Source organism: Anabrus simplex, chromosome 2, assembly GCF_040414725.1.
Source record: "Anabrus simplex isolate iqAnaSimp1 chromosome 2, ASM4041472v1, whole genome shotgun sequence".
Classification (NCBI taxonomy): Eukaryota; Metazoa; Arthropoda; class Insecta; order Orthoptera; family Tettigoniidae; genus Anabrus; species Anabrus simplex.
The window spans coordinates 310607502-310621708 of NC_090266.1; the positions used below are offsets into that span (position 1 = coordinate 310607502).

General features: G+C 39.2%; 1 protein-coding gene across 4 annotated transcripts in view; it reads left to right on the plus strand.

Annotated features, from left to right (window-relative positions):
- LOC136864081 (solute carrier family 25 member 3) overlaps positions 1-14207 on the plus strand; it is a 69555-nt gene that overhangs the window by 17489 nt on the left and 37859 nt on the right. For all 4 annotated transcript variants that reach the window (XM_067140626.2, XM_067140627.2, XM_067140628.2 and 1 more), the window contains exon 3: positions 9659-9819. In XM_067140626.2, coding sequence (XP_066996727.1) covers positions 9659-9819 — 161 coding nt within the window. The remainder of the gene's footprint in view (positions 1-9658; positions 9820-14207) is intronic.

Consider the following 14207-nt stretch of genomic DNA (forward strand, 5'->3'; position numbering starts at 1 on the left):
CTCTGCTCGGTACACATTAGTCCACTGTTATGAAATATATGTACAGAAAGCTACTTTCATTGATGTTTTGGATTCATTTTGTGTTTTTGTTTGTCAAGAATTGAAAAAATTAGTAGTCACAGAAGTTGAACTCGTCACATTCCACAAATAACATCAATATTCTGTAGGGTGTGTTTCAGAATCAAAGTTTGACGGCAACATTGGCCCTTCATCAATATTACGAACAGGGATGGTAGTCTTATTTCTGGGACTGTTATAAGTTACGTCAGATGCATTCTGTTGCTACCAGTGTCACTTACGTGGTGGTTGTTCTCAGACGAGATGGAGAAAGAATTTTTAGACTTCAGAGTCACACTAAAATCTGACACTTGTTTGTATCAGCCAATACTGACACTATATCGGTATAGCTAATCTGTTTTTGCGACACCATTTCACCGGGAAAACTCGAAAATACGTAATGATTACGGGCACAAAAAACTAACGCTACGCGTGTATTATGCAACTCTCACTGCCAGGAGGAAAAGTATTGCAGGATATTGAGGGGATTTTCCTCATCTGTAGAGTTGAACGAACAACTTCTGCCATCTATGAGCATATCTGTATATGTCCTCGGCTAGTAAAACAGAGAAATTTGAACGGAACATGTTTCCACCTGGAGAAAAATATTTGTATATTTGCTAATTGCAGCACACAAAACGCTTTTTCCTGTTGTCGCCCTTTGCTTACACCCAGCTGACAAGCACCAGCACCAATGCAGCCGGTATTGGAACTTAGCGGTGCTTCCGCATGGATTGTTCAAATTTTAAACTTTAGTCTAGGAGTGTTGGAATTTCTGTTCTACCTTTTGAAGTTTGGAAGAAAATGTTGGAAACCTGTTCCTTCCTTTTTGAATAACACTGCTTATCCCTAATTAGGAGGTAAGGATCACAAAATCACATGAGCATTAACGAAGAGGTATCCCTGCTGATTATGAAATATTTAGGCTCTATTGCCTGGAGGAGATCGTATTCGTATGTTTACAATCTATTGCACCAGGAAAACAGCTTATTTATAGAAATCTCAGATAATTTGCTGTGGTTCTTCTAAAGGAAAATTTTACTTCTCATGGATACTATTGCTGCAGAAACTTGACTAACGACTGCTCTGTGATTTTAGAAATTCCAGCAGTCTCGGACCTTTACATGAAAGGAACCAGTTTTGTGAAATCTTAATGTTATCAGTACCTGCAACATTGGGGAAAGAAGTTTCTCTTCGTAGGATATTCTAACATCACTTGAATTTCGTAAACAGCCTTAGCAAAGACAATTATCGATAACCTGTGTTTTTTACAGGAAGTAGAAATAATGTTATGGTCCATATTGACTGCATTACTCAGTTAAAAGTGGGGTTTTATTCCACCTAGTTCAATACACTACTTTTCAGTCTTTAGGATTGAACCTGTCTTTTTGGAAAAATTCTGCAGTCTGACTTTCATTATGTCTCGAGCATCATCTTTGTTCAGGATTGTTGTTTAAAAGATCTAAATAGAGCAATTCCACATCCAAAGGGTGATTTTCAGCAGCAATTTTGGAACAGTTTGCTAAAGGAAAAGCAGCTCGATTTGTTCTGGGTGATTTCCGACAAGACGAGTTACAGAAATGTTGCAAAACTTGTGCTGGGAAGACTTGGGAGAAAGGAGATGAGCTGCTTGACTAAGTGGTATGTTCCAAGCTGCATTGGAGAGATGGCGTGGAATGACAGCAGTAGACGAATGTTTGTGATGTCTTTAAAAGTAGGAAAGATCACAATATGAAGATCAAGCTGTAATTCAAGAGGACAAATTGGGGCAAATTTTAGTTTATAGGAAAGGGTGTTAGGGATTGGAATAACCTACCAAGGGAGATGTTCAATAAATTTCCAATTTCTTTGCGATCATTTAAGAAAAGTCCAGGAAAACAGATAGGGAATCTGCCACCTGGGTGACTGCCCTAAATGCAGATCAGTAGTGGATTGATTGGATAGATTGATTTAAATGTTAACCATTTTAACATGGGAAATGGAGATGTTAGCTTTATTACTAAGTTAAACATATTTTAACGGTTGATGAGATGCAAATTTTGTTAAATCTGATGTTAAATTGATTTAATAGCTTGTTAAGTACAAGGAACATGTTGTTGAAACTGGGCCTAAATTGACAGTAGGTATAAAATCCAAGAAAATTGAATGTCAGATTGACAAAGTACTTAGGATGTTTTCTTGCAGGATGGTTGTAGAGTGATATTGACTCAAGGTGCAGTAAAGCTAATGCAGTGGGCTTACAGTTGCGATCAACAATATACTTCAAGAACAGGTTGCTAAACCATCTTTACGTCAGTCTGCTTTAAAGCCAACTTTGCTTTAAGTGAGTGAAAGAGCTGGATGGACTGGGGATATCTTATTCACGAGTTCAAGGTCACAAACACAACAGTAGCGAGAATTATTGCTGGTACAAACAGGTGGGAAGAATCCCAGGAGGGTACTCAGAAAGAGGATATAAATGCTTAGTTAGGAATGAACTCAATGGATGAAGCTGTATGCATAAACTGGTTTCTTGTGGTGGGGTTGTGCGAGGCTAATGGAGGATAGGTTACCGAGGGGAATAATGGACTCTGTTATGGAGGGTTTGACAATTAGTGGGAGACCAAGAAGACTATGGTTACTCAGTTTCAAACGATTTAAAGATAAGTATAAAACTAGGTCTCCTTAGATCTCGGAACTAGTTACAAATAGAAGGTTGTAGTGCGTTGAGTAAATTCAGACTCTTGCAGACCGAATACTGAAAGACATAAACTGTCTATAACGATGTTTTGTGTGCGTACGATGATTTATTTAAAAAAAGATATATATTTAAGTTGAATTATTTGAAAATATGTGTGTTTTAAATCTCTGAACAGGTAAGTATTGTTAGGGGTTGAAATGAGGGGATTACTGAACAGTACCCACAATAAGGTAATTGCAGCAAAGGGTTGGCTGCCCTGGCTTGTCACATTTCTTGCAGGTGTAACACGTAGGCCTACTCTCTATAGTAGGAAAGGGGGTAGTACTTCTCACAAAATTTTCTTGTACATGGTGAAATGTTAAATAATTAAATTTGTCATGCATGCCCAGTAACAAAAGTTCGGACTTAGTTTTTAGATATTAATACCCTGTCAAACTCCCTAGGACTTTGGGTATGTTGGAGTAGTTATGGAGTTATGTTTTTGATACTGCTATGGCAGATCAGTCATGAGTAGTGATGTGTCGAGTCAGTTGTTGATGTAGCAAGCTATTGTAGACCAGAATTATTTTTAACTATACTGGTTAATTATACCTGTATTGACTTAAACATAATCTTACATTCAGTATATAAATCTTATTCTGCCTTGTCAATTAACAATTTCATTTTACTATCTACTATACAGGATTCACCATCAAATCTTGTGTGAAGACCAATATCATTGACAAAGTGTGTAGTCAGTTATATTAGTGGTGTTTAACTAACTTGCTACACCTCTGTTTATTATCTGCTTTTTTGCCCTGGTGGATTTATTGATAATTTCAGTAGTTTTTTCTTTTTTTTAGGTGCAGGCCTCTGTTTGTTGAAAACCAAGTGTGCTTCTCTTCCATATTAAATTGTCTAATTTTCTGTGATGACTGCAAGTTATGTGTAAAACTGTAGTATTGTGCTCTTACCTGTAGTCATAGTTAATGTTTGAATGGAACTACACAGTTCAAAAGAATTAGAACATGTTTTGTAACGTCTGGTATGTGAACATTAATGTGGTAGATGGAGTTTCAATGGTCGTACAGCATACCTTGAGACCTTAGCTACTCAGGGTATGTCAAATCTAAGTTATACTCCATCTGTAGGCGTAGCCGTGCATTAAACTGTCAGGTAACCCTGCAAACCGAAGTGAATAGTGGTCCGCCCGTGTGTCGTGAGGTACGCAGGCTACTGTGGTCATATGAGCACGTTGTACGTAAACCAGCACATCCCACGAGACATCTTAACGTTTTGTTGTTGCTGTGGATCTGTGTCTCTCCGTCAGTTATTCACCGCTTGTGGAATCACTGCAAGGAGGCAGGCCAGTTCACGAAGAGGGTTGGACAAGGTCGTGGTCCCACGACAACAGCACAGGATGACAGATATGACCATCTGTGTGTTGCGGCATTGTTCAGCAACTGCCAGGGAACTGCAACAAGACCTCAGGAGTCACTGGAGTCATGGTGTCTGACCAGACGGTAAGGAACAGGTTAAGAGAAGAATTTAAACTCGGACGTCGCGTTCAAGTGTTCAGTTTAATGCAGCAACATCGTGCAGCTTACCTTCTGTTTGTATCCACGTCAGCTGGCAACTTCGCCGATGGAGACCTGTGTTGTTCAGACGAGTCCAGATTTTCCGTGACACAGTGTGATGGACGTCAAGTTTACTTTTACTGCTTCATGGATACGATCGATAAGGTAAAATTTAACGGATACTTGAGTTGCGACCATTCAGTTTACTCAGAGTTTTAAGAGATTGGGCGGGCGTTTAAATTGTATTTCCTTTAGGAGTAAAGGTATTACTTTTTAAAAATCCAGGACTTTTAGTCAGCTGGACGGGACATTATTTATACCACTCTAATCCGGAACAATCCTGGTTTTCCAGGACGTATGGCAACCCTAGGTATATGGCAATTAACCATTTCACACTACAGACTACACACTAACACATTGAAGGAGTGATGTTATCTTATGTATATGTATTATAAGCTGTTAATAAATACAATTTCATTGTTATTTTATATATTGGCAGCCCCTTAGTGTCAAAAGAAAATAAACATCCATAAGGTGCAGAAATGCTGAATATTTGGAACATAAACTCTTAGTGGTTAGAATTTTAACTGAGTACTACTTACCTAACTTGTATATTTTTAATATTTTACTTTGGATTCGTCCCCACTGGAATCAGAATCCTTCCCTCCTCCATGAAAGATTAATGGTTCTTCCAACAGACATCTGAGTTAAGAAGAGAGTTGTTTGACTTTTACATTGACTTTACTGCCTTAAATTATTAGGCTGCCTTCTAGTCCAGGGGAAGTTCTGCATTGTCCCCCTTGATGGACTCGGGTGTCTGTATTGTCACGTTGAATGTTTCGGACCCTTCAAGGCTATATTGGTAATGTGTTGAACACATCAGTTCATGGTATTCGAAACAAAATACGTTGAAATGTTTTGTAAGTTATTGGTTCCTTGGTCTTGGCAGTTATGCTGGAGTAGTGATTGGAAAAACGTTCTTGCAAAGCAATGATATTAGGGTAAGATTGACAAAATACATTACTTTTCTCTCTTTACGAGGCTAGCAGGATAGCTTGGCAGACTAGCGCAATGCTTATGGATAAAGGTGTATACATCCTCAGATCTGTTATTTGGCTAATTGTTATTCATTTGGAAAGCTTTTCTCCATTGTATTTTGTCGTGAAGTGTTTCCACACATTGCTTATCGAAATTTTTCAGAGATCACTTTGTATGCCTTAAGCTGTTTTCTTCACTTCAAGGAATAGTTCAATGTCCACTGGCTTGTGCTTTGCTGCTCCTGTCCTTTGCACTATCATAGAAGAGTTAACTTTCTGCACTACATCTGACGCGTACTTACGGCACTTTTTCTTGCAATAAATGTGCATATGCAAACTTCATGTCTGCACATGCTGTGTGTGTAAAATTGTACATCATGCCCCTAATACCATGTCTGTTCGAGGCATTTTTCTACGATGATGGTTTTGCACTTTCATGGCCTTCTTGTTTCTTCTGTACATTCATTATAAACATTGCAATAACTGGGATTGTTGGAATATTCATTTTTCAAGCATAGAAACATTAGGTTATCTGTTTTGAATACACATTGTGACTGTTGGTCACTAACACTATCTAGCAATGTTTGTTTTTTTTTTTTTTTTTTTTTTTTGAAACCTCTGCTTGCATGCAAAAAGTACTTTTCAAGACTGATTGTGCCACTTATGAGAGTGGCTGTTTGTTCAACAGCAGCACTGGAATATTTGCCTTTCATTTTGTTGCATGATCAGGGTAAGTTGACTAACCTTTTTATTGCAGGGAGCTTTTCAGATTGTGTAAGGGTTAGGCAGATATATTTTCCTCTTAAGAAAACTGTTTGGAAGTTAATGTACTAAAGTTCAGTATTTTTGTAGGACTGCAGATAAAGATGCTTAAGGATGATTTGATACCAGGTTAGCCAGTACGGTATTGATGTGGATAAACTTTTAATTTTGATAGAGATAGCTTTCCAGTTTAGAGGATGGGTGGTGTGTTTGTACTATGGGGAAATCAGCATGCAGTTCTAAAGATTTTCATGGTATGTATTTACTTTGATGGTGTGAAAGTTTGAAATGCTTAATGATTTTTGAATTCTGCAGATTTGCTACTTTTTGTCTGGAAGAATGGAAAGGATTTCTTTTCCATAATATTCACTGCTGGAAAAAAATTAGAATGCCCTTTGAGATGTTTCCAGTTTACTTGAGACTTATTGCAGAAACAATACATATGGAGTACATGAAATGATTACATTCATCGACTAATGTTCAAGCAGTTCTGAGGTACCAGGTATGGACCTATGCTGAAAAGCCCGTATTAGTACGTGGTGCAACCTCCACGGGTGGCAATGCAAGCCCTCATTCTGGCATGCATTCAATCATACAGGTGGTGAATACTGTCTTGGGATATGTTATTCCATGCCTGCTTGATCTGTTCACATAGTTCTGTAAGAGGTGGGTTGACGAGTTGTAAGAGTCTTATTATCCCATCATGTCCCACATGTGCCTGATTGATCAAAGTCCAGAGATCGTGCTGGCCAGGGATGTTGCTGCACATCTTCCAGAGGACGTTAAGCTTCGCGGGCAGCATGTGGACAGGCATTATCTTCTTGGAACAGCATGTAAACTCCCTGTTGCAAGAACTGCAAAAGAACTGGGCTGACAACGTTTTGCACGTACCAAAAGCTGGTAAAAGATTCCTCCTCAAATACCAAAGGTGAACAAGTGTTGTAGCTTACCGCATCCCAGATCATAAGGCCTGGTGTCTTGCACGAATGTACTAGGCGAGACATCGCTCAAAAGGTCTACGTCGTATGCATGAACGACCATCACTTTACGTGTAGGCAGAAACTGCTTTAATCACTCAAGATCATGGCACCCCATACCATACTTCCGGTGATCCTCTGACTGCACTAGTTGAGCCGTGCACGTCGATGTGGCGTAAGTGGAAGACTGGTTAGAGATTTGCGTGCCCATGGTTCTACTGTTAGTAAAAAGTTTGCAATACTTCATGTAGACACTTCTGGGCTCATTCGCTCTTATCTGTACTGTGGTAGCTGTACAATCTGCCGCAGCTGCCCTTACAATAAGACTATCTTGGCAGGCGTCTGCTGCATAGACGTCCAGAACCTTGTCTAAGAGTGAGAATGTTCACGTGTCCACTGTTGTCAGCATCGTTGCACAAGACTTGGCACGTCCAACTTGTGTGGCAATTCTCCGAAAGGACTATTCCGCCTCTCAGAATGCCACAGTTTTGACCCCTTTCAAACTTCCTAACTTGGCTATAGGAAGCAAGAGTGTGTGTGACCATGGCATGGTGTCTGTTTGCTTTAAGTTTTCACCGCGCTGAGCCTTATGTCCTCAAGCATTACCTTTTAAAGCATGGACACAGGTGGTGCTCAGGGAAATTTATGCCACTACGCTATCTGCTGGCAGATGACATCGAAACCATTATCGGTACATCTTTCCCTCATGTAGTATATGCCATCATCGGATCAAAATATACATTCCTTCCAGGCTTTGGAAATTTTTTTCCTGGCAGTGTATTTAATACTAAAAGCTAATTTCAAAACAAGGTAAAAATAATCTGTCAGTCAACAGTTTTTACACTAGTTATGCATATTTTGCCCTACCTAACCTAATGCTGAAATTTGGGGAAATGAAGCTACGAAATGTCCACAGTGGAACGGAAGACTTCTTGCTGATGCGCTCTCCTAGTTATCACAGTTAAATGTTTTGTGCCACGTCTGTTATACAGTTATAATTATTCCAGAAATAATGCTTCAATAATCTTAGGTGTATGGCATGTTTAAAATTGTTAAAAATTAGGAATGTTTTCATTTTACGAAGGAAATGGATCTTGTAATTAATGACTCGAGTGTTTTGACCAAGTCTTTGATCGACCAAAGTGGCGTTCTCATTAAATTGAAAAATGCAGGATGGATGTTGTGGAGAAAGAAACATTAATCATCCAGCCATGCAGGGAAAGACCCTTGCTGTATCACACCCATTGACATTTGTGTAGAATTTACTAATAGTCAACTAAATTTAGTAATTGAACTGAATGGTGAACTCCAAAGTTCGTTTTAGGAAAGTGTTGTTCCTTCAAACACCTACCAGATGTTACACTTTAGAAAAATATATTGCCTTATATTTCAGATGCTGTTGAAGTGTCTTACATCGTTGTGCAAATTCAGTCCTTCCTAATGTACTACATCCTAGTCCCTGCCATCTAAGCTTACACACTAAGGGTACAACCTTACTCTTTCTGCCCTGTTACTGTTGAAGGCAGTGATTTGTAGTTATTTTCTAACTGTTGGGTCCAATTCAGTGTCTAACCATACAGTTTAGGGACCTTATTTGCTGATGACATCTTAATGTTACTGTTAATCTTGCAAGTTGGCACTATGTAGTCATGGTAATTTTTTTTTAATGACTTGTAAGGTTATACGTACCAATATATGTACTGCCACTGTTGTATTGTGAAAATCACTGTTACATTTGTGGGAGTAAGTAAAGCGTATTTTATTTTTCTGTTGGATTGTACATCTGTTTTGGTATTACTGTGTAAGTAGAATTGTGACATGTTTGAATAATGCATTTAATAACTTAGTTGGTGTTAAATGAACATGTCATTTTAATACCATCTTATTTTGTCCATTTTGTATGTACACTATAGAATTTAACTAGTATGTGTAAGAAGCAAGAAAAATCTGCAAGATCTCCTCAAAAGGAAAGCAGTGTTGCTTCTTTTATCAAGATCAGTTCGGTTGAAATGGAAGGAAATTTATCAACCTAACCTTGTCTTAATTGTTTGGTACGGTTTGCAGACTTAGCGTTTGTGTATTCTTATTGACTCACGGTATGTGTACATGCAATATTTCCTTGTATGTATTAGTACAGTGTGGTTTCACTTCAGTCTGACGAGTAATAGCAAATTTCATGCAGGGAGCTGAATTATTTACATTAGGCAAACCCTGAAGAATATGGTTATAGTAAATCTCATATCAAAATAAGGCACAAATATATACCCATTAAATTTGAATGAGAATGTTCTTTTCCTTGATTCCTCACTCAACGTGAAAACACAATTACGAATATCTAGAAATAGGGCTGCGATATTTGCTTTTCAGTGTATAACCTTATTATATATATATATTCCAGGTGATTCAAACTGTGTTCAGGATTGTTATTTTTATTAGCTGGTCTTTTATTATGAAATTCCCTTCAAAAGTTTGGTTACTTGTGCTTATGGAAATGGAACATTGCATATTACTGATAAATCAAATTAATATGTCAGTTTAAAGTGATAGTTGTTAATGATTTTTTAATCTGTCATTATTAAAATGTTGCAGATAGCTGCGAGTTTGGTTCCCAAAAGTACTTCATGTTATGTGGACTTGGAGGAATATTATCATGTGGAATTACTCACACCATGGTGGTGCCTTTGGATTTGGTTAAATGTCGAATTCAAGTGGATCCAGCCAAGTACAAAAATGTGGTGCATGGTTTTAGGGTAAGGCTATGTGGAATTTAAGCAGAATCACTTCTGTTACCTTGAACTTACCCATGTTGTTACTCTTTTTTAAAAAAATAGCATTTTACTACAAATGAACTCAATTTTCTATTATGTAAATGAGTTACAATTGAGAACAAAAACGTATAAATCCACTTTTGCTGTTACGGCAGCAACAAAATGTGATTCCCGAGTGACTGCACGCATTATGAAAAGAAACCCATCGTGCTATAGTATCAGGCAGCACTGTTTAGGGAGTCCCATTATCAAATTGCTCTTTCCATTACCCAGATATCAAACACGCAAAAAATGAGATGCTGGGTTTTGATCACTGCTTGGAGTTTTCGGGATATGCTCCGACCGCATTTGATATATCTGGTTTTGAGTTGGCGGCATAATACGATAGCCATTTGTGCAGTGCACTACGGCAATAGGATACTGTCGCATGCGACACTTAGCTCTATCAACCATGGTTATGTGCTGCCAGTCCTGTGATGCTAACACCCAGCGAGTGGTATGGCTCCAGCCGACCAATCATAACGTGTTGAGTATGTTTGTGGTATTGTGGGGTGTAAATGGATGGAGGACGTGTGGCACTGACTATTAACGTAGGCGTGGGATGAACTAAAAGACAGAGGAAAACAGCAGTGGAACAAGCCACCCGGTATGTACTGTAGATTCGTATTGTAGTCTACCGTACTATTGGGATGTTTTTTGTTAGAGGGGGGCTGTCTCAGTATCTCTTGAAGAATCTCAATTGGCGACTCGTCATTTTTATCTAGTGCATTCACAATGGATGCATAGCTTCCAAAATGGTTGTGTAGTATACCACAGCGCTAAGCCAAGTACCCCACCGCGTACAATAGGCAGAGGAGAAAGCGCAAGATCCAGGTTTTTCTCTTTAAACAGATTAATTCTTGAGGGTGCTTTTACAAAGACTCTTTTTCCATTATACACTAATATATCCAATTGAGGACACTGAGCCCGCACAGTTTCACATAACCTGTGTAGAGCATGAACAACGCAAGTTACGTGTATCATTTTCGGAAAGCTCACAGAAAGGTCTTGGCTGCCTTTTTCATGTAAGCTGCACTATCAGTAAGGAAAGCAATACATGGTCGTATTTTATACCCTTTGGCCAAAGCAAGTGCATGGCTTCATTGAATAACCTAGCTACAGTGACGTGGTTTTCAGCAAGCATTTCTTTACTCGCTAGTAAGTAAGAATGTTCACAAGCAGTTTTGTCATTCTTTAACACAACTACTACATTATTTCCTACTTTTCTGCCACTTGAATCTGTGGTTTCGTCAATGCTCACCCACAGTTTTTCGCTATCACATACTGCCCGAATTCTCTGTAAAGTTTCTTCGGAACATTCTGGGAGATATTGTTTCCTAAATGTGGATTCGTCTGGAGGCTCAAAATTAATGTAATTTGTTAGGAAATTTCTCATTCCCGGGTTATTTTGCCAAGAGGAACATCAGTGCAAACAAATGCTCTGCACACATCTAAATAATACTGGGAATATTTACATGGGCCTGCATTTGAAGTAGTTGGTTCAGCCATTAGTAATTGTCTCGAACGCATACCCGAAGCAGCCACAGTATGCTTATTTCCAGACACATGCTGGGTTATTTGAGAACGTTGATCTGCACTTACTGTTTTACCACGCGGTTGGCGAAATACTTCTCAATCGGTAGTGAAAATGCTTTTTAACCCTGACAATTACACCATATGATTTTCTGACATGTGCGAATGAATGCTGTCTAGTACTCATAAGGAGGGGAGAGTTATCCCCTCCACCTCTAATCCTTGTTTATTCAGTCTGGTAACTTAAAATAATAGGTTTTGAGTGGCACGTCTTTGAGACGTGTGGTGTAACTAAAGCGATATTTATGGGCAGGGTTAAATTCAACTACGTATTGTTGAAGATCCGACCTTGTACTAGACTTCTCTTTTGGCATTATTTTGCAGGTTACGACACTCATTTATGGTGAATCATTGTTTCAATAAAAAGAATAGCAGCGGACACTGAAGGAAATATTTCTTAGAAATCTATACAAAATCACAGGACCATGGGAATGATATATCGACCCGAACAGCTAACTTTTAGGAGAGATGAAATCCCACTACCTAATGGTGGGGCAATATTCTTCCCAGTCTCCCATGTCGTGACGGTATTACGTCATCTTATCTCTATGATTGCCTTTTACTGATATTCTATAAACAAAACCTGAGTGGGCTGACTCATGAGTTGGAATGACATCATGCAAGGAAAAATCTTGTGCAGCAAATCAAATTGCTGTCTAAATGTAACGGCGTAGCCAGTGACCAGCAAGTTTTAGAACTTCTGGGGGGAAGTCTATAAATAACCAAAACATTCAGTTACATGTTAAATACACTGTTAAAAACAATACCGTAATTGTAATATGAAAATATGACCATTATTTTCTAACACGGAAGCATTTAAAATTTTATTAAGAAATATTGCAGATTTCTGTGCTTATAGATTTTCTTAAAATATGTATTTGGATTTTAAAAATGTAAAAATGTGTTTTTATGTGAAGTAAGATTATTTTTTTATGCTTGGGGATGCACAATATGAATAATGAACTTTGTAACTTGTGTTAAAACTTGTGCAAAAAAAATAATTGTAATTCCATAAAAATCCACTCCCTAGTGATTACACATTAACACCAACCGGACGAGTGAAGAGGCAGGCCTGAAGTGGGACTAATATGCATCTGGATCAAGACCGCATGGGCGCGCATTCCCAACGATCTAGTGTCCAAAAGCTTTAAGAAATGTGGAAATTCAAATTCAGTGGACGGTAGTGAGGACGACTGTTTGTGGAAAGATGCCAGCTAGGAAAGTTCCTATGGTGAAACTTCAGATGACTAATTGTGAATGATCGGAGTATTGGACAGACTTTATTTACGATATTTATTACTTTATTAATTGTAAGCTGTTTGGATTTATATTTGTGGTATATTAGAAGAAAATTAAATAGGTATGTAAGTTATTTTTTTTTTTTTTTTTTTTTTCGTATTTTGCAGTCTCAAATTTAGGGTGCGGGTCTTATTCCGTGGCAGGTGGTATTTGGGATTATACGCTAATCCATCATTAGACCACGCGCGCATAAATTTCAGCTTATCGAACCAGAGCGTGCTAGGAGTACATGTTAGCAATTATGTAAGATCTAGCCGAGCGCACATGGCTATTAAACTTTGTCCCAAAGTTGCATCACCAATCACTATCGATCGATACCACCACCTATCAGTAGTAAATGAAATTGACACGTTGAAACAAAAACTAATTCAATAACATTAATAGCTTTAGAGTGACTGAATTTCAACTTTCGTTGTAGTATTACTAACACACTCGGGCACACACCGCGTGGCGGTAATATTACTACCGTCGGGCGCATAGTGATGCAATCGTCCTACAAGCAAGAGTCTGGCAACGCCGTTAATCGGGGCGAAGAGTCGAGTGTCTTGTTCGCGCGCTGTTAACATCGTTTCTGTCTGGTTTTGTTAGTTCTAGGCGACGTGATTTTTATTGCAGTTCTGTGCTTTTCCCCCCTGTCAGTCATGTTAATGTACGAGACATGCTGATCTGTTTTGTACGTGGTAGTTTTGCATATTTCAGTACTTTTGTGTTCATTCTTAGTTCATAATTTGAGTTGAATGTACGAGGGCCATCCGAAAAGTAGTACCCGTTAGCTCCGCATGAAGTGCTGACGACTCGGGTAGCCACTGGGCAAGGTCAGACTGTGCGAGTGGCTCGTCTGCCTGCTCTGTGCGAAGTTGCGTGATGCTAGCATTGCCTGTGTTGTCTGTGATCGTTTAAAATGTTCAAACCACGAACCTGCTACGTAGCAGGGGGAGAGGTGATACTCCCACGTGGCGCGTCCCAGGTGGTGGATAGGGGGGTCATAACCGGCTTGCCGGCGGACTTGAGGGAAATAAAATACCTCTCGCGGACCAAACACACTACCCCCTGCGGGTGGGGGACGCACATGTAGAATACACCCGCGGTATCCCCTGCCTGTCGTAAGAGGCGACTAAAAGGGGCGACCAAGGGCTGACTGAATTAGAACCATGAAACTAATTTTGAATCGTACTATCACGTGGGGAACACCATAGGTTGCCTGTACTTGCGAGTAGTACCACTAAATTCGGTACGAAATAGGTCTGTGATTAGTATCAGTAAAAGCCTGGCCTGGTGGATTCCAGTACCCGTGCGTCGTACCCATGTGTGCAACACCGCGGGTCTGGGCGTAGCCTGTGAGTTGTACCACTATATGAGCAGCAGCGTGGGTCTGCGTTGCCTGTGATTAGTACCCACTATGTGAGGAACACCACGGGAATACCGGCGCCAGTGTTTAG